The 22,067-nt window shown below is 36.8% G+C and overlaps 1 protein-coding gene across 4 annotated transcripts in view; it reads right to left on the bottom strand.

Annotated features, from left to right (window-relative positions):
• The window catches only part of Arhgap32 (Rho GTPase activating protein 32), a 225,773-nt gene that overhangs the window by 97,464 nt on the left and 106,242 nt on the right, over nucleotides 1-22,067 (bottom strand). For 2 of the 4 annotated variants that reach the window (XM_027411761.1, XM_027411762.1), the window contains exons 3-5: nucleotides 19,404-19,495; nucleotides 18,885-18,926; nucleotides 18,494-18,578 (exon numbers count right to left, since the gene is read on the bottom strand). In XM_027411761.1, the coding sequence (XP_027267562.1) occupies nucleotides 18,494-18,578; nucleotides 18,885-18,926; nucleotides 19,404-19,495 (219 nt within the window). The remainder of the gene's footprint in view (nucleotides 1-18,493; nucleotides 18,579-18,884; nucleotides 18,927-19,403; nucleotides 19,496-22,067) is intronic. The other 2 variants (XM_027411763.1, XM_027411764.1) reach the window with 1 other exon arrangement.

Below are 22,067 nucleotides of genomic sequence, written 5' to 3'. Positions count from 1 at the left end.
AAATAGAACTAACTGCCACATGATCTATATATGCCATTCTTGTGTAGATGTCAGAAGAACTCTAAATCAAAATACAACAAAAACTTGCACATCCATATTTATAGCTTTACTATTTACATTAGCCTGGAAATAAAACCATCTTAGATGCCTACTGATAAATGAAGAAAATGTGGCAAATATATACAGCAGTCATTAAAAAACCACTAAAATCATGGCATGCATAAAAACAGAAACTTGAAATCATTGTTTGTGAAATAAGCCAAACCCATAATAGCAAATATTCTGTTTTATCTCATATGCATAATCTAATTTAAACTTATGCATGTATAACTAACTATACATGTGTGTATGTTTGTATGTATGTATGCATGCTTGCTTGCATGTATGTATGTTGGTCATAAAACTGTTGCTGGAGTTTCTTTCCAGCCTGATCCTGCAGCCAATTAGCCTCAAATAGACACAAGAGACTTATATGCATTTATAAACTGTTGGCCCGAATAGTACAGAAGGACATCCCCCATTGTGAAACTAGGGATTGTGTAAGGGAAGGAAGAGATATTAATGGAGGTGAGAAACAGAAAATGTAGTGGCATGTAAGTAGCAGCAAAGACAACAACTGCAGGAAGAAGGGGGCCAGCTGTAGGAGAAGAGGGAGGAGGAAGGGGATTGAGAGAGGGGAAAAAAACAGGAATAAAGTATAATAGTGCACACAGATGATGATCCCAAGTAACTTAAAAAGAACACCCCAAATTGTAATGTTTGTAGATACAGAAAAGCTGAAGTACATGCTCTTTCTAGATTTGTCCTACAGGTAATGCTCAAGGCTGTCAATACAGAGTAAAATAAAAGAATAGCACACACTAACACAAAACCATGAAAGAGTAAGAATAGCAATAAAAGTAAAAGCATGTGCAATTACATAAGCCAGTACAACTGTAATACCTGGTTAAGGATCCACTTGTGTACATGATTTAAGAAATTCATCCTTTAAAACAAATCAGTGTAAACAAAAATTTTAAAAACCTAATTACTGGGTTGGAAATATAGCTCAGTAAAAAAGTGCACATTGGGCATACACAAAGCTCAGAATTCTGAACCAGAACCAGAAAAGTAAGCAAAACAAGACCAAAGTAACAATTAAAAATTGTCACACTAAAAGCTAACCAAGCTTTAACTTTGGTTAACAATTCCATATTTTGCTACCTACATAATTTAAGAGACTAATGCATTTAAAAGAATGATTTAAGATTTTTTTGTTTTGTTTTGTTTTTTTGAGACAGGGTTTCTTTGTGGCTTTGGAGGCTGTCCGGGAACTAGTTCTTGTAGACCAGGCTGGTCTCGAACTCACAGAGATCCACCTGCCTCTTCCTCCCGAGTGCTGGGATTAAAGGCCTGTGCCAGCAACACCCAGTTTATTTAAGGTTTGTTTAACAATTTAAGAATTATTTAAGATTTAAGGTAAGTTAAGATTTGTAGCAAAGAATTATACTTTTAGTTTTGTGACATCAGCAACACAACAAAACTGGAGCTATTATAGGAACAGTTTTCAGTGGTATTAATACTGATATAAACACTAATTAAACAAGAAAGATGAAAAGATATTTTATGCTTATATACTAGAAAATTTAATACTATAAAGCTCTCAATATTATTCCCTCAGAACAATATATAGAGTCAACGCAATCCCTATCAATCTCCAAAGACAGTGTTTGGTCAAAGAAATCTTTAAAATCAGAGCAACTCACCATTCATGAGTTTGAAACTTACTAGAAATCTTCAATAATCATAGCAGTGTATTACTGACATACAGGCAAGCATTACAGAACAGTGAACTAGGGCAGTAAGAAGAGAAACAACCCCTGATGTATGTGATTAAATGATTTTGACAAAGGCATCAAGACCATTCAATAGAGAAAGGATAGTGTTCTCAATAAATGGTGCTGGGAAAACAGAACATCCATATGCAAAAGAATGAGAGGCCATATCATTACCTAACTACTATTTACAAAAGTTAACTCAAAATGAATCAAAGGTATGAAATAAAAATCTAAAAAGGATGAAAAATTTAGAAGAAATTGTCCAGCAAAAACATTTCACAAAATTAGATTTGGGAATCATTTCTTGGGAATGATACACAATGACATAAGAATATATAACACAAATTTTATGTCACTAAAACTTTGCATCAAGCCAAGCACAGTTGCACCTTTAATCACAGCAGTCTGATTTTGAGGTCACACTGGCCTACACAGAGAGTTCCAGACCAACATTGTGAGGCCTTGCCTCAAAACAAAATGTTGGTTATCTCTTCCTTTCCCATAACATGCTTTTGGAACTGAAAAGATGGTTCAGTCATTAAGAATACTTGCTTCTCTTCTAGTGGACCCGAGTTCAGTTCCCAGCACCTATGTCAGATAGCTCACAGCCTCTTGCCTCTGTAGGTACCTGCACATACCCACAGACACACACACACACACACACACACACACACACACACACACACACACACACACACACACCTTTTTTTTTAAACGGAATCAAAACAATATAAACTAAGTATGAAATCCATAATATCTATCAATATCAACAGTATGTAGAAAAGTTCTCTAATTCATCACTGAAAACAACAAAAATAAACTCTCTAACAATGAGTAAAAAGATTTAAAAAGACAAATCCCTAAATCAAATACACAAATGGCCAATGAGCACACGAAATGATATTCAACACTATTAATGATTATAGAAACCTAAACTACAACTGTTAATACCTGAAAATTTAAATTACAAATGAGATACCATTTCACAACTGCTAAGACAGAAATTATCCAAAACAAAACAAATGATAATACGGATATAGAAAAATTAGAACTCTTATGCAATAGTAGGAATATAAAATGGGTTGGCCGTGTGAAAGCAGTATGGTGACCCTCAAATGAAAGCATAATCAGTACATTTCATTCCGTGTATATATTTCCCCAATGAAGGCAAGCTCTCCAAGAACACTAAAAAGAAACAAACAAACAAACAAACAAACAAACACCCAGAAGCCATATAAGCATAAATCAGCAGGTGAAAGGTTAAGCAGAACATAGTTTCTATTTATACTAAGGGTATTTGATGGGGAAAGTACTTCTGTGTATGTTTATCTTATTGATTGTTAAATAAAGTTCTGTTTGGAGTCCAAGAGGATTCTGGAAAATGTAGTAGAGAAGTGGTGATACAGGCAGGAAGTGACATAGCAAGGAGACTCATATTTAAGCAAGAAGAAACAGGAAGCGTCCCCTTTTCCCCTTCCTCCTCCAGCAGTGCCATTTGAGCCACGGGCAAGAGAGGGTGCCAGCGAAAGGCATCCTCTATAAGATAAGTCTTAGCCGGGCGCTGGTGTCGCACACCTTTAATCCCAGCACTCGGGAGGCAGAAGAAGGCGGATCTCTGTGAGTTCGAGACCAGCCTGGTCTACAAGAGCTAGTTCCAGGACAGCCTCCAAAGCCAAAGGGAAACCCTGTCTCGAAAAACCAAAAAAAAAAAAAAAAAAAAAGACGTCTTATAAAATATATAGGTTTATGATAATTAAGACTGAGCTAACAGATGAGGAAATCCTAGTCATTGGCCAAGCAGCATTTGAAGCTAATACAAGTTTCTGTGTATTAATTTGGGCCCTAACTCGGGCGGGCAGCTGGTGTAAAGTGCACACGTGGTGGTGGGGCTCGGGTGGCCTTTGGTGGAAAGATTTATCGTAACAGGTATTATCCAGCCTTAGAAAATATGAAATCTCTGACATACAGGTACAACAAGGCTAACCTGAAGGACAATCTTAAAATAAACCAATTTTTTAAAGATAGTAGCAGAACATAGTCACTGTGAATTTGAAAGCAAGACAATATAGAGATTATAAACAGAATACCATGAGGGAAAAAAAATGAAGCAAATATCAGTACAGTTTAGATCTTTTGGGTATTTCAGAGAGATAACCATAGATTTAAAGTGGATACTGAGAGGATCTAAGAATGGGGAAGAAATGTTTGATGAAAACTTTCCAAAATTCTTAAAGGGCATAAGATCCCAAATATAAGGCATTCAGTAAGTCCCAAACATAATAAACCAGTTCTAGGCATATCACAAGCATGCCTATAATTATCAAGATATTCAATCTTTAAAGAAACATTATTTCTAAATGGATAAAATAAAAACAGCAGCTGAATTTTCACCCAGAACAAGTGAGAAAGCCAAAGCAAACAGGTCTTTTAAAAAGTGAGGGAAGATTTTGTGTGTGGGTGTCCCAAGATGTGAACTATTTTAGATGATCTTCATATTCTGCTGAGTAGTATGTGTATTCGTGAATATGAAGGCACACATGGGGCAGGGGTGATACGCCTTGAAAAAAAGGAAGGGGAAGGGGAAATGATGTGACTACATGTAATATCAAAAAAAATTTTAATTATTTTAAAAAGTGATGAATGAAAAATTGTTAATATAGTCCATGAAGGTAACCTTCAGAAATGTAAGCAATATAAATAAATAGCCACTACTTACAAAACCTGGGGGTGGGGATCTGTTTCTAATAGACTAGTTCAACAAGAAAAGCTAATTCTTTGTTCTAAAGTGAAATATTTCCATACAAAAATTTAGAACTGCAGGAGGGAGGTAAGAACACTAGAAACAGCAAACATCTAAGAAAATAAAGAACAGCTAATTTCTGCACAGGAACAGATGGAGCAGATTAAGAATATCTTCAATTTCTAAAATAAATTTATCAAGATTTTATTCATACCTAAACTACCATGCAAAACACATGAGTCAAAATGAAGTATTTTCTGATGAACAAAAACAGAATTTCCACTAGTAAAGCCTTGCTGAAAGAGTTTTAGTAATACATACTTGAGAAGAAGAAAAGTTAGCATGAGAAAATAAAGTATGTCAGAAAACAGAAATGTTGAGGAAGGCATCAAGCCACTGAGTTCACACTAGCTAATTAAATTTAACTGTATAGGAATAATAATACCTACCTCTGCAAGACAAAACAATGGAATGGTTACCCTGGATGGCACTGAGTGTGGAAGATGAGAAATAGTAACCACAGTTAAAAACCATGTACGATAGAAGCAGACAAGATACTAGTACATTTTTTACTTGAAATTAAGTATTAAAGTTAAATTCTTAAAAATCTATTTTCCGAAACAGAAGAAAAAGTTTTAAAGCTGTTTTTTAAAAGTGGAAAATAAAGACTAGGAAACAAAATCACTCATCCCAAGAAGAACTAGGGGGGAAAGGAGGTGAAAAGAAATGATATTTATGAAATATAGCAAGCAGGTAGAACTAAATAGTAAAAACAAAAACTACCAGGTGCCTTGTAAGGTGGCAATGGAAAAAAGCCCCACCCTCTGTGATGCCTATGAACCACAAATATGATCAGCATGACAAGATATTCCTAAAGTTAATCTTGGCAGAAACCAATACATTCTCTAATTGAATTGAAAATCTGCTCAACAGGAGGAAAATCAAGCCTGGTACTGGAAACCAAGCCAATCTCCAGGTGCTAGTGAGGTCATGGATCCTGGAGGACCTGCAACTTCCACTTTACTAGAACAATACAATTCCTAACTGCATTCTAAATACTGAGCCTTATGCCCCCAGTCCAGACAAGTGACTGGAACCCAAAGTGACTGCAGGTTTAAGACAATGACTTATCTCTATACCTTCAACTTTGTAGGCCCAAGTAAGGAGCTAATGGTTTTTAGCAAATGCATCTTCTAAATGTGTTTCACCTTCCCTAGCAGGTATTTTATATATTCAGTTTTCCTCTCTGGATGATCTCTACTTCTGTCTTTCACTATCCAAATTCCCATCTCCAACAAAGGTATATTCTATCCATCTTTGAGTACTTTGGGAAATCACCTCTCAGACATCTGAAGACTACACATTTATACTTTCCCTTCTTAAATGCTTACTGTTAAACTGTTTGCTTTCCCAGAGGCCTTTTTGTCAGAGGTACTCTCTAGGTGGTGATGCAAGGTATCCAATAAAACTATCTGGAAATGAACTATGAATTTTAAGACAGCCTACACCCAGGCCTGGACAATGCATGTGGTTTATGCAATACCTAAACCAAACTATGAAACCCACAGAAATTTGACAAAACTCAGTAATGTTCACTCCCTTCAAATTAACAGTATATCAGTCCTTTGTTAGAAATAGCACAACTTTCAAAGCTCATATTTCTAAATTCATTCCAGACCTATCTTTGGAATGATGTTTCCTGTATTGGCTTTACTTTTATATCACCATGGAAACCAACCATCACTAGTGTTATTAGAATTTTTAAAAATACAACTCTACTCAGCAAGCTTCGAGTACTCAGAAAAGTCCTTTTTCACAGGAAGTGTGAAAGGCAATAGCATGAAGCCGAGTAAAGCACAACACTCCACCCACAGCATAGTCATTTGTCAAAGCTTAATCAACAGATGGCAATAGAGCACAGAGAGTTCTTCTTTCATTCATCCTTTACAGTCAGATAATGGTGGCAAATTCACTGTGTTGATTCCATAGACTATAAACAAGCTTCCTTTCATGTCAGAAGCCCACAGGAGATACAGAGATGTGAGAACAAGTTCTGCTGTGCAATAGTAAATGATCCACCCACATAACATTTCATCCCCTAATACCCAACTCTAAAAATACTAATTCAACTACTTAGTTTAGAGCATTGGTAGAAAAACACCTATGAGACCGAATTTCATTAAGAAGCAGATAAGCACTAATTTTGGCCTAAGGGTCAAATATCAATAACCCAATTAGCCTTCAAATTTCTTACAGAAAGACTAGAGACAGACATGCATTTTTGTGTAGCTACTAAGTGAGAGTCAGCAGAGCACTGTCTCCTTATATGAGTGATGTAACACAAGTTAATAAAAGACCCAGAGACTGATATTGGGGTTCAAACTTCAAGCTGAGTATCAGAAAAGCAAAGAAGCAGCTGCCCACTAGCTTCTTACATCTACCTCAGGCTGAATGGGCTGATCCTCTTTCTATGAGCTCTCACCAAGCCTCAGACTGTAATCTTTCCTCAGTGTGGCTGGAGAATGAATGCCTTATCTGAAACCTTGCTTCTGTCTTATATACTTCACTAATATTAGGATTAAAGATGTGAGCTATAATTCTCTTTTAGACTGACTCACTCTTGTGTAGATCTGGGTGGCCTTGGACTCACAGAGATCCGTCTATCTCTTAATCCTGAGTCCTAGGGTTAAAGGTATGTACCATCACCTCCTAGCTTCTGGCTGCTGGGATTAAAGGTGCGTGCCTGGCTTCTAAGGGCTTGTGACTAACTTTGCTTTTCTGAATCCTCAGGCAAGCCTTAAAAAATCATAATAATATAACCCTACACTGATTTATTCTTGTCTAAACACACAATCACATTCAGTTCAGTATGGTGTTCATAGTATACAGATGTAAAAATTAACATACAAACAAAAATCCTCCAGGGCCACAACAGGATCATGCATGCCCTATCTGACTGTGACTCAAATCAGAGCATACACTTGTTAGAAGCAATTCTTCATGAACACTTCCACATTTTTTGCATCATCGGGGATTTTTGAGCAAAGATCACTGGCACAGAGTTAAAGGAAAGGCTGAGTAATAAAACTGTCACAAGACAGAGCCTTGCCTCTCATCCTAAGCCATATGTTCACATTCTGGTATGTTTGTTTATTTGTCAAATAAACAAGAGCTGGAGCTCTTGGTTTATTTTTCCTTGGAAAAGGTGCACTAATTCTAGGGCAAGGTCTTTCTCCATCATGGCAAAGGGTAGAAGCACAAGTATCCTAAACTAAACTGCAGGTTTCATAACTGTGAGTATTTCTCTTTGGCTACAAAACACCAAACACAAGGTATGTTTATTTCTCATCATATCACTCCACCGAACACAGCAACATGAGGCATTCTATGATTAGGAACAGCCTGGTCTTTCTGTCACTGTTCTGAGTAAGGACAAAGCTTAGGTGTGTCACTGTGTCAAGCCAACATGCTAGCTTAAAGAATAGTTTCTCAACCTTTCTAATGCTGGCACCCTTTAATTATAGTTCCTCATGTTGTGGTGACCCCCTAGCCATAAAATTGCTTTCGTTGCTACTTTGTAACTGTATCTTGCTACTGTTCTGAATCATAATGTAAAATTATCTGGGTTTCCTGATGGTTTTAAGTAACTCCTGTGAAAGGGTTGGGTCACAACCCACAGGTTGAGAACCATTGCTACAGACTAATATCTTGCACCTTCCACAGTTTCAGAATCAACATACTAGTTTTCAAGCATATTTAGCTAATTTGCTAAGCAAATCTCATGCACAATTATGACTCCAAAATATATATTTCCCATAAGCCAAGGACTTTTACACCAATAGGATAAGCTTGCATACAGTTAAAAACCCGGGTCTTGGATGACAGCAGCACTGAACTCTCACTTCAATTATACTCTCAAACAAATGATTTTCTCTCAGATGGAATATTGCTCCAGAATATGTATAAGATTGGAATTGCATTTTCCATTTCTTTTGGTGTGAGGAAAACTAAAGATGGAAAGACTCTCTAGAGAAAACATATTGTAGTCACTCCTACCACCTCAATCCTAACATTGTCACCCTCAGTCATCAAAACAAGTGTGACATTCCTCAGTGTTCAGATTGACAATTTGACTGCACCAAACCTCTGCCTTAGCACTTCTGTCTTTCTATACAGGTATGGTGACACATGCCTCTAACAAAAGATCATGAGCTAAGGCCAGCCTGGACTACACAGATCTAGGCCAGCCTGGACTACACAGTAAGACTCTCTCACATGTCACATTATGAAACAGAATTGCTGGCCACGGAGATGGCTAAGCAGGTAAAGATGTTAGCTATCAAATATGATGACTTGGATTCAATCTCTAGGACCCACATGGTCAAAGAGAGGAACCAACTCCCACAAGTTGTCCTCTGCTGCCCCCACATGTACCAAGGCATATGCATGGGAATACACAAGTACAAATGTACACACACACACACACACACACACACACACACAAATAAATGAAGAATTTATGATTAAAATGTTTCAAAGACTACTAGGTAAGATAGTTTATTATTTAACTCTTATCTTACTTAATTCTAACAGTACTCTGTGACATAATGGGGACAGACATTTGTATTTTCCTTTAACAAATGAGAAAAGTGAGGGCCAGAGATGTTAAAGAACTTACTTCAGATAATGGGAGACAAGAACATAGTTCATATACTTTTAACTTTCAACTAGGGCATTGTAAAACTATGGTTCATACATTTTTATGAAAGCATTAGTTCTGCCTGCTTATCCCTTACTAGTTGTAAAGGAACATTGAGAAAGGCTGTAACACACACTGAGTTCTTAAGCAATACTTATCTCAAATTCCTTTACTGAAATGGTTGTGAAGAATTAATAAGACTGTGTACAAACAGTTAAAAATAATTCAAATTACCTTCTTTAAAACGAAGTGCAAGACTGGGGATATAGCTCAGTGTTAGAGGATTCCTGCATTTAATCCCCTGCACTTGGGATGGAGGGGATCCAGAGCCAGGTGTGTTAGTCTAAAATCTAAGCATTTTGGAGATAAAGTCAAAAGAAAAGGGCCAGCATAGGCTAAATGGTAAATTCTAGACCAGCCTGGGCTCCAGAGTAAAACCTTTTCTCAATATAATCAAATAAAAGTCCAGGTTTCAGAAAATATTTTTAAGTCACACTTCACTGCCTCTTTCCCAATTCCCAGTATAAAAGCAGAACTTAAGTAAGGAAAGCCACAGATGCACTCCCAAACTACTTGCACTACTCTCCTCCTAAACAACAAGAAAAAAACCCTACAGAACTCAGATGTTAAAATTATACTTTTTCCATACCTTATATCTGACTAAACATGATCAGCCACCTTGCATTGAGACTACTTAATGGTATGTATGAATGCTGGGTAAAAGACTAACAAACCTATAATCAAAAACGTCCACTTGACAGTCTACACTAGATGGCAGTATGGGACAGCGCACAGATGAAGACTAGTGCTTCAGATTGATAAAAGTATCTATAAAAGTTTCTATGAATGCTGCGGGAGATTTTTTCCTCTCTCACTAAAAATATATACATTTTTTGTGAAATCTGGATAAATCATTACTTTTGTTTGTTCATGTTCACACTACAATTTGGAAAAATGCATAAAAGTTGCTGGGAGCAGCTTGGTATACACCTGTAGCCCAGGAGTTCTGGGCTGTAGTATACTATGCTCAGCCAGTCAGCACTAATTTCAGCACCAATATGTGGGAGACCACTGGGTTGCTTAGCAAAGAAAGCAATAATCTTCTATTTTCATATTTACATTTCTATAATATATTGGTCCATCAACAACCACAGCTGGTGGCCCAAGTACTGTTCAAAGAAAAATACAAAGAAAAAAAATAAACAACTCAATGTTCTTATTAAAAATCAGTGTATGGGGACATTGCCTAGCAAGTGGAAAAGTTGAGCATAAGTAAGACACTGGGTTAAATTCCCAACAGTGCACCCAGGCATTGGCTTGCTGGAAGTAAAATGTCTTAAACCTAAGACAAATAATTTTTTATAAGTACTAGTAAGTATATTTTCCTTAACTCTTGTCCACAAAAAAACAAAAAAACCTAAGGAAATGAAAAATAACCTTTCCAATCAAGAAGAAAAATTTAAATAAAAAATGTATTTAAAAACCAGTAATTTGAAACATGACAGAAGACAGGTTGATCAAGAAAACTAAAGCCTGGCTTTCTGGTCAGACTTAATTTTTAGAATATTTTACACAGTTTATAGCCTACAAGTTTGAAAGGCAAAACAGGCACTTTTCTTCATATAAAAGATAAAAACTAACCTTTTAAAAAGACAAAAACAAATTAGACCAGTCTTAAATGTTAACTTGAAATGATAATTAAAAATTAAACCCCTTACTGAGAACTAGGCACAAAAGTTTTAACAGGAAAACTAAAGAAACCTTCAAACAACAGGTAGTTCTAGTTAATGCAAACTATTCCAGAGTACTTATTAAAAAGGACAAAGGAAAAAAAAAACACGCTTAGGCAGAGAGACCAATTTATGATAAAAAAAATTTTAGACACATATAACATAACAGGAATGTAAAGACATCTGAATGTGGTGATATCTTGCTTGTACAAATAAAAGCCTGTCTGACAGTCAGAAAATGAAACTTTCCACTAGCTAATCAAAGAGGTCTGGAGGTCTCTACAGACAAACAGGAAGTGAGCTAGATGTGCAGAAACAGGAAATAAACAGGGAAAAACAGGAACTCACTCTCCTGTCTGTGGAGATGCTAAACAGGTAAGGTGTGGTGGTGGCTTGTTCCTTCCCTTTAATCTCTCAGCATTTTCCTCTATATCTGACTCAGGATTTTTATTACTTGGACCAATTAAGAAATCTATTTACATCTGAACAACCTATTTCTAGAACAAGAAAACTGTGTTTCTGGTAATTTTTAAAAACATTTATTCACACTGGGTGGAAACAGACTAAAGTAATGCAACATGGCACAACCTTCCCTGCCCTGTGTTGTTATATTCCTCTTCCTTTCACCTCGTCACCATCTTGGCTGTTTCAATCAGAGCCTACAGTTCACATAGTTTCTTAGCTGAAAGGAAACATTTGCCATTGCCCAGTATTTCTAGTCCATCAAGGAATCCCCATATGAAGATAAAGAAAGCAAAACCAAGAATAAGTGACCATCAGGAAAAGCATAGTGCAATGAAAATACAACACACAGCTCACCCACTCCATCACACCAGTATCAATCACTTCTCTGCATGGCAGCACAATCTGTTCAACAGAGGTCTTCCAGGAGGCTTAGATAATCTACCTAAGGTCACTGCCAGACCAGATACAACACATAATGTGCTGCCATTATGTATGTATGTATGTATGTATGTATGTATGTATGTATGTATGTATGTATATGGTTGAGAATCATTAACAAAGTAAGTAATAAGCAAAAGAGTGAGTGCTCTTAGGGTAACTGACACGAAGCCTGGCTTCAGATGCTGGCTCTATTACCAATGTAAGCACTAGTAGGTATTCTTTCATCACTCAAATGCCCATCTCTCTAAACCGGAACAACAGAACACAACTTCGAAAAGCCTTGGACGATACAAGCTTAATATTTTCCACATGGATAAACTGTTGACCAATACATACTAGACAATCCATCAATCTATCCTCCTCCATGAATTCAAAAATGTTAATCTTTATTAGACAATAAAAATGTAGATACACATGTATCTATTTCCAGACTATAATTTGCTGGTTTGGCTAGTCTTGTGCTAGACCACAGTTAAGACAAAAAAAAGTGATAAAAAGAAGAAAAACAAATAATCTAAGTATTCTAAGATACAGTGCACAGAAAGAGAAAGACAAGTGAGCATGAGTAGATAATACATCATTCATATCATTTATTAACTAAAGAAAACAACGAAATGCAGTGCCTGAGTTCACCTGTTCTATGAACAAAATAGAAAAAGATTAACAATGCCTGCTGTCATAAATGTTCAGGGAATCTCACTGCCCTCAAAACAAACTGGCATAGAGTAACAACACACACACACACACACACACACACACACACACACACACACACACACACACACACACACACACCTGCCCCAATGCATCCCACTCTCGTCTGTGGTTTAGCTTTCTGCTGTTTCAGGTACCCATGCCTTCAAAGGCCAAAGAGATTAAATGGAAAAATATAGACATAAGCAACTCGAGCTTTCAACTGCATATACTATGTAGGATATAGACAGCTGTTGTTCAGTAATCATCCCAGTTATCAGATTAACTGCCATGGTATTGCAGGGCTCATATTTAAATAACCTTTATTTTATATACTAATGGCTCTAAAACACAAATGAAGATACTAGCAATTTTATTAAATATGTTGTTGCAATTGCTATATTTTATTATCAGTTATTATTGACATATTATTGTTGACATCTTACTACATCTCATTTTTAAATTAAACTTTTCCATAGGGGAAAAATAGTATTACAGAAATACGTGCTATTGTAAGTGTCCACTACAGGACTTGGGATTCACCTCTAACAACAAATGCCAGTATTTTAAATGTACATAATGATTCAGTGAGTCCTCTAATAGTATTTTACTTAGGGGACACTGTCAAATTAATAAAACACAAAGTATCTATTAACAGGAAGCTAATTAAATAAATTATGGTACATTTTTCTTTTAAGTGGAGTGAGATATGGGGAGACAGTTAAGAGCACTTGCTGCTCTTGCAGAGGATTTAAGTTCCCAGCATCCATGTGGTGGCATACAATATCTTTAACTCCAGTTCCAGTGTTCCCACACCTCTCACCTCTGTGGGCACAAAGCACACACACAGTGCATATACATACATGCAGCCCAAAACACCCATACACATAAAACAAAAAGAAGTAAATGCTTTTTAAAAATAAGATAAAATAGCATGTAGTGGTTGTTTGAATGAGAATGGCCCCCATAGGCTAAAACATTTGAATACTTTATCACCTGTTGGTGGAGATGTTTGGATAAGTTTAGGAGCTGTGGTCTTGATGGAGTTAGTACGTAACTAGCTACAGGCTGTGAGGTTTCAAAAGTCACTTGCCAATCTCATTTCATTCTTCCTACTTAGCCTTTGTGGTTCCAGATGTGCGCTCTCGGCTATTCCTGCTGCCATGTCTGCTGTAATGGATTCTTATCCCTCTGGAACCATGAGCCCAAGTAAACACCCTCTTCTGTAAGTTGCCTTGGTCATTGTATTTTATCACAACAATAGAAAGTAAATAATACACAGGAAGCTGTGAAAAGAGGGAATTCCAGATTTTCAGGAATAATAAAATAGCTCCTAGATTCACTCTTCCAAGTAAAAAAAGCATGTTTCAAGGCAGAATATATAGCACAACCAACATCTATTTTTAAAATGATACAGCTAGATTGTTAATAAGGCTGTATCTATAAATTTTACCACATATTTTGTAAACATTTGAAAAGTTCAAAGAGATTCATACTAATTAAGAAAAGGGATAGAAAACAAAAGGAATTTAAACTTGCATTTGCACTTTTTATCTTGTGTACTTTTTATCTTACATGTGTACAAGTCAACTTTTCACCATTGTGACAAAATACCTAAGGAATATAACTTAGAAGACAAGACTGGTTCATGGTTTCTTAATTTTTTAGTCGATGGTGGCTTTGTCCTTTTACTATGGATCTATGATAAAACAATGGTGACCTGTCCACATGATATCTTGATGCAAAAGTGACACAAAGTTGTGGGAGTAACCAACCACAATCTGACAGGCTTTAAGGCCCACTCCATGAATTGTGAGCTATGTCTGACATTGCTCAGGTAACCAAGAACCTGAGACTAGATAAGCCATGGGCCTGGAGGAAAACCAAGTATTATTGTTCTGCTTAAGGAACACATAAATAAAATGATTCATAATGACATTTCACTATACCAATAGATCAGTATCTGGCTCAACCATCATCAGAGAAGCTTCCTCCTGCAGTATATGGAAACTAGTAGAAATCCACAACTATACATTGTGCAGAGTGTGAGAAAGCTTGGAATACTCATCCCTAAAGGGGATGTTTTCATCAAACCCTTCCCCTCACAGCTCAGGGAATATTGAGGGAGAGGAGGCAGAAAGAGTTAAGAGCCAGCGGGGATGGAAGACACCATGCCTTCAGGACATGACATGCCTGGCGTACATCTGAACTCAAAGAGACTATGGCAGTGACTGCACAGGGCCATGCCAAATGGGATCCCAGTACCGAAAGGAGAAGTAGACCTAGAAGCAATCCCCAAGTGTCCACTACTTACAAAGTCAAAATTAGTTTTCTCCAACAGAGTCTCACTGGGTATACAAACCACTTAGGGGCAGGACTCATAACAGCAGAAGAGGCATATTCATTATACTAGGGAATGACAACCAATTACAATTGTTAAGACTTTAAAAACTGAGAAGAAACATAAATGTCTGTAAGTTCAAGGGAATTTTGTTGTACAATATTAAAGATGTGTTACATTTGTTTATGCTGTGGAACATTTATTTAATGATGCAAAGATGTGCTGCATTCTTTTATGTTGCATTAGATTAACTCTGTGAAGATGTGTGCCTGTCTAAAACACCTGATTGGTCTAATAAAGAGCTGAATGGCCAATAGCTAGGCAAGAGAAAGGCTAGGCATGGCTAGCAGGCAAAGAGAATAAATAGAAGGAGAAAAAGAGAGAAAGAAGATCTATGAGTTAAGAGAAGAAGGACTCTAGGAGCCAGCCATCCAGCAGCACAGCAAGCCACAGATTAAGAAGTAAATAATGGTATATAGGCAAAAGGTAGAGAGGATAATTTAAGAAAAGCTGGCTGGAAATAACCCAAAATAAGGCCAGGTATAATAAGTAAGAAAAAGTCTCTATGTGTGATTTATTTGGGAGCTGTAGGTGGCAGAGCCCCCGCCTCCCCCCCCAAAAGAGCCCAAAGAGTAAAAAAACAACCACCAACAAAATTCCTATGATCAAAGTTTAAATCAAGAAGGTAAATGACTGAAGAGGTGTTCCAGAGTCTGAATACCTTACAAGGTAACACCACAGGCCACTGACAGTGTGAATAGTCAACTGGCATAACAGAGCTGCCCAACAAGGCTGGCAGCTTCTTCTAGGCACATTTTAACAAGTTTTCTTGTTTGCTCCTCAGGGCATATTTCTAATCTCACACTGGAACTGAGTTACATATATGAGATTCATTTTCCCAAAATATCTTTAGGATCAAGTGCACTAGGGTAATCTATTGTAAAAAGCAAAACACTTATAAAGTGATAAAGAGTATTAACTGTGACAAACTTTATTTTTAACTGTTTATGTGAAACAGAATGTAGAATTGTTTGAATGTCAGTATTACTATATTTAGTTTTCCTATAAATGGCATTCAGCCAGACTATAAAACAAAAAAACATATTAAACTAAAGCACAAATAGCAAGTCAAAAATCACCAACAGTCAAGCCAAGTGACTACTACAGTTCTTTTAGTATACAACTACAACTCAGCTCATGGAAACTAATGTTTCCCTTCTAATCATGACTGAGGCTTAACTCCATCAGAAACAGAACCTGAGAGGTAGCTGGAGGACCCAGCTCCAAAGACAGAAAACAAAGCCAGACAAAAGTGACTGCTCACATAGAGCATGGCCAAAAGATAATAATAATAATAATAATTCTGGAATTAACACACAAGGTGAATAGAGCTGGTTTCCTATAAATTGCCCTCAGTCCCACACTCCTGAACTACCTGACACATCAGCATAGTCCAGAAAAACCCTCACTCATGAGCTTTAGCTGTCTGGGGAAACGATGAGTTGGTGTCCTACGCTCATCCTTTCCCTTCTATTGAGAGGTAGCAGAAGTGTAACAGCACAACAAGTGTAACAGGCAAGTGAAACTAGCACAGCTCTTCTCAAATTAAGACAGGCTCTGTTCACCAGCAGGAAGTCTACCTTAAACTTTCTTGTGACATAGTCCTCCAGGACACTTGAATCCTTCTAAATAAGCCTCTAACACTATTTTAGAAAAGTCAAACCCAGCTGAATACTATCCCTAATCCATATTTCTTCCATTCACACATTATAGAGCCTTCAATCATAAAACAAAACATGGCAGTTTAGTACTATAGTATTTTACAATCTCATATACCTCAGCAAAAAAGGAAATGAAACACAAAGATGTGCACTTGTTTGCTCAAGACCAGGAAGTTCCTGACTTGCTAGTAGAAAGGCTAGTGCTATAAAGCCTGTAATTCCATTCTATCATGCTTACCAATAACAGCTTTTTTTTTTTTTAAAATCAGACTCCTTAAAGACTCCTGGCCTGTTATATAATGCCAACAATTTAAGCACTCTTCTCAATTTGGCTATAGATCTCTAGACTACTATTCTCTCTTCCTGATGCATGTGAGATGTCTTCAAAATGTTTATTACTTGCAAGTGAGGACTCTCATCCTTGTAAAGACAAAAACAAACAAAAAAACAAAATAAAACACACACCTACAAATTAAGTTTACCAAGAAATAATTTGCCTTCACTGTAAAACTATCCAAATGCAAACAAGTTAAGTCACTCAAATACATAATAGTCACAAAATGAAAAATATATTTAGTACTATATTCTTGAATAGCTCTTCTGTGTATGTGTTTGGAATGAGAATGGTCCCCATAAGTCCATATGTTTGAAAGCTTGTTCTGCAGTTGACAGAACTGTTTGGGAAGGATTAGGGGGTGTGACCTTGTTGGAGGTGGTGTGTCACTGGTGGTAGGTTTTGAAGTTTCAAAAGCCCACACCATTTCTAATTCTCTCCCTCTCTCCGTCTCTCCATCCCTCTCTCTCCCCCTTCCCCTGCCCTTCTTCTTCCCTCCCACCCCCACCACAGCTCTAGTGTCATACCTGCCTGCTGCCATGCTCCCCACCATGACAACTACCCTTTGAAACTACAACATCCAAATTAAATGATCTCTTTCATAAGTTGTCTTGGTCATTGTCTCTTCATAGCAACAGAAAATTAACTAAGACATATAGCTGAAATCGCAAAGACATGATTACCAAGCAAACAAAACACCCTTTGTTTGGTGTCTTACAGTTAACAGTCACACAGTCAAGTGTTAGAAATTTCTGTTACATTTTAAACTGTTAATTATCTGAAATAGAATATCCTAAGTTTTCATAAATCCTACACATCAAACCCATCTAAATAGCCTTTAAAATACAATTAGGAAAAGTACACACTGTGACAAATATCAATCATGCCTGGAAGAATTCCTTCTGGACAAGGCAGAGCTAGACTGGCAGGTGGAAAATGTCTCTACATGGTATGTAGATATCAAGATCTTCTTTCTATTTGACTATCATGAAAACCAAGTAAAATAAAGAACAGTTTTTGTTGCCCTGGAGAAACGTAACTTTTTAAAATAATCACAACCTGCCCCCTTTAAAGTTTTCATTTTTCATATTAAGCTGCCAGTGACTTATCACAAGAGCAGAGTATTTCATTTGATGCCAAGTGAGAATGCTGAGGCCAATAATAACCAAGACACTTAAGAAAGATTAAGTGGGAGCACTGCGACCTTCCAGATTTCAAAACTCACAGTGATTGATTCAAATAAGTGTTAGCACACCTACTTAATTCCAGAAGACAAACCTACTTTACAAACTCATGGACATATGAACATGACATATAACTGGGTGTGTGTGTGTGTGTGTGTGTGTGTGTGTGTGTGTGTGTTGTGTGTGTGTGTGTGTGTTCTCTAATTGATACATTAGTATGGTGTCTAAAAATATATGTCAACTACACATCAAGTACTAAGCAAAGTATCAAAACATTAAAATAGCAAGTATTACTTAATCAAGAATGTAGGGAATAATTCAAATATACCTGTATACTGCCAAATTCCACGTTCTCATAATGAAAATGTGCACATTCAGCCATCTTTGGAAAGTGTCCCTTTGTGAAGGGTAACCTAAAATACATAAAAGCAAATATGAAACAAGATACTTCACTACTCAAAATTAGTATAAATACCATGGATTTCAGAGCTCATGCAAGCAAAAATATTAATATGCACATGCACGTGGACCACAAACACACAAACCTTTCCTGAAATGCTTGGATCCATTGAGTGTGCAGACAGGAACCAAAAATGAGACATTAAGTCTCATTGCCAAGTCAATGCTCACATAAAAGCCATATTTTTGGCAAACTAACCGTGAACTGCCAGCTTCTACAGAGAAGCAGAATTCACAACACAAAGCACACCAGATTTTACCTGTGAATGTTGTCACAGCCCATCAGTCCGGGAGTGGTGGCCCTGGGTACAGAATGAACATTTTTATCCTTATCTTTCCTAGACTTACACTTGAAGATTACTTCCCTGTTTAGCTCTCTTTTGCTAAGGGAGAAGCTGGATTTCCTGTTAAAACTATGTGGGAAAGACAGGTATTCCACGTAATTTTCAACTCTAAGTATTTTAGGCTTCTAAAAGATAAGCCTAGGATTCCATAATTCAACCAATAAAGCTGACTTTCCTTAATAAATGGGAGTTTGTGTTAGAAGTACAGAGACAAGTCTAGATCTCCCTGTTAGACAAACGAAACTTAATAGGCAACAACATTTAAGGATGAAAAATAAAGTGTATTTTTAGGAAAGTGGGCTATATAAAGACCTGTTCAGTTCATTGTTGAGTTACACTGTAAAGCTCAACAGTATAAACTGTTCTATGCATAGGAGGATGGAAGTGACACCCATTTGTAGAAATTCTCTTGGAGCCACTCCTGCCTGTACTTACTTCTTCACATGCTTAACCTTCATACTCGCTGTACTGCCGCATGCCTTAAGGGTAAGATCTCCAGGGATCTCTGGGACATCTGCTCCTCTTGCCTTAAAAAATAAAGACAAAGGAAAGCTATGGTTATTCTCTTAGTAGTGAGACTTCTTTTATGAACCTGTATTATAGGAACATGTTTTGATTTAATAATTTTCCTTTAAATTGTAAACTTACTTGATTTTTAGCTATTTGGAATAAGCTAACAAAAATATTAAATTTAAATACTTGAGTTTACCTTATAAGGGAAAACTTACTGTAAAAATAAGAATTTTCATGTTGTCATAAAATTTTATAATCAGTTATTAGGATTCTCAGTACAAACTAAAATCTCTCCTAGGAGTTACTAGAATGAAATAATCCTGGTTATACTACAATTACCAATGAAAGTTAAGGATGATATTATGAACAAGGGAACAACAGGCATTTCTCACTTCAAAATTTGAAGGTGGTATGTGATACTGCCAGCATACTCCTCAGGCGACCACAGTTTACAGAGATGATTTTGAAATTTAGTGAAACATTCAGCTGTCTAAATAAAACAACTAAGATCAAGAGTTTCATAGTAGACTGAAAGAAATAAAATTTAACCCAAATATCCATCATAAGTGAATTCATTCTTACAGCCTAGATCAGAACACGCAGAGAAACAGAACACGCCACCTGCTTCAGCAGTATCAGATATGCTCAAGGTGTGCTGACAGGAAAATCACAACTGTTCACAATCTAGGCAGCCCAGGCTGGACTCAAGCTCACAATCCTCCCGCCTCAGCTTCCTAGCTCAAGAATCACAACCTTAACTAATTTTTTTCTTAATTAAAAAAAAAACTAGTCAATAAAATTTGGATAATGTTAAAAATGCTTCAACTACATGAGGGAATTGCGCAACCTTGTAAGAATTGAGTCTTGGCATATTACCATAAGCAGAACTAATTTTTTTCAATGTTTTTTTTCTCTTTAGCAATGTTAAGTATTATTAAGACCTGCTATTTCATGGTCAATCTTCTTAGATGTTCCTTGATTCTTTTCAAGGTTTTCAAAACATGAAAGAATAATACTATATTCTTTCTATATTTTTTATTATGTGTATGCGTGCGTGTGTGTGAGGAAATATGCTCTTCACTCATCAGTTGTGATGTTATATTATTTTTATCTCAGGTTTTAGCATTAGTGAAAAATGTACTATCTGTGATCTTTCCCAGAATTACAGTGCTGTTACCTCTTGAATCCACCTTCTGATGTTTCTGGTTATTGTGAAGTATCTTTCTTTGCTACTCTCTTCTCTATTCTATTATAGATGAAATATGAAAACTATGAAATCAATAAATATATTCAGTGAAATAAAAATGCAGACCACAAAGCCAACAAAACAAAACAAACAAACAGAAACATTAAACCTTCTAGAAGGATGATGGAACCATTTGGACAACTTCACACAAAAACTGGGTGAGGAATGGTTTCACTGGGCACCAGACAGACTGTAGGTCAAGTGTTGCAGAACTCAACTTGTAGTTCACTTGCTTTTCCAGTAACTGTCACTGGATTGTGGCCAAGTTTGGTCAGAGTGGGGTAGACACTGTGACCACAGGACTAAAATTATGCACCAGATGGTCTTTTAAGAAAACTTTGCCAACTAGTCTAGTAGATGATTCCCCATTTTCCTTTTTTTAAATGTCTTTATTTTAGTATTGTAAGATATTGTATCATGGGATGAACGTTGACAACTGGTAAGATAATACCTGAGATGATAAAATAACTTTCTAAATAAGGGGAAATTAATACTAGGATCAATAATACAATCCATTTATAAAATGGTTGAGTGGGTCCAAATGGCAATTGGGAAGTAGATTTTTACCTTATTCTTAGGAGTATGATAGATGGCCAGTGGTGGTTCCAATAAGAATGGCCCCCATAGGCTCATATTTTTATGCTTAGCACCAGGGTGTGGAACTCTTTGATAGGATTAGAAGGATTAGGAGATGTGGCCTTGTTGAAGAAAGTATGTTACAGAGGCCTAATTTAAAACTAAAATAAAAATAAGGAAAGGCTTCTGTTTACCAGGAACCTCCTCTAATCTGCCTTACCTTAGGCCAGGGCATCTAGTTTTCCTGCTCAATCTGAACAGCCTGGATCAGCTGGGATCAAAGACCCCACCATGCTAACTGTCATACAAAATCTTAACTGCTTTTCTGCCTTCTGCTCTTCTCTCTGCCCCAGGAGATAGCCTTGGCACTTTTAACACCCAATAAACCTTTCTTCCTACCCATGGAATGGTCTGGTTAGGTGGCTTCACTGTGCCCTTGCTTACTTTTGGGTGCTTAACCCCACAAAAGTCTCTGTTTACCCAATAGCAATCATTATGTTTACCTGGCCAACATCCTTCTGTTTAGGACAATGTCACAATTACTGTGGGGAGGGGTTGGAGGCACTTTAGATCTAACAACTAATATTGATGATTAAGGAAGAAAATGTCAGCTTAACAAATATAACAAAAAGATTACGACAAGGCTTCAATGAGGACCTCCCTAAAGATCAGATGTAACCACGATTTAGAATGGGAAGCAGTGCTAGATGCAGAAAACTGCCACAGAAACAGAAAGGATCAGGTGGGGTTCTACTACATACACA

This window comes from Cricetulus griseus, chromosome 4 (genome assembly GCF_003668045.3).
Source record: "Cricetulus griseus strain 17A/GY chromosome 4, alternate assembly CriGri-PICRH-1.0, whole genome shotgun sequence".
In the NCBI taxonomy this organism is placed as follows: Eukaryota; Metazoa; Chordata; class Mammalia; order Rodentia; family Cricetidae; genus Cricetulus; species Cricetulus griseus.
This window is presented reverse-complemented; position numbering and strand designations above follow the sequence as displayed.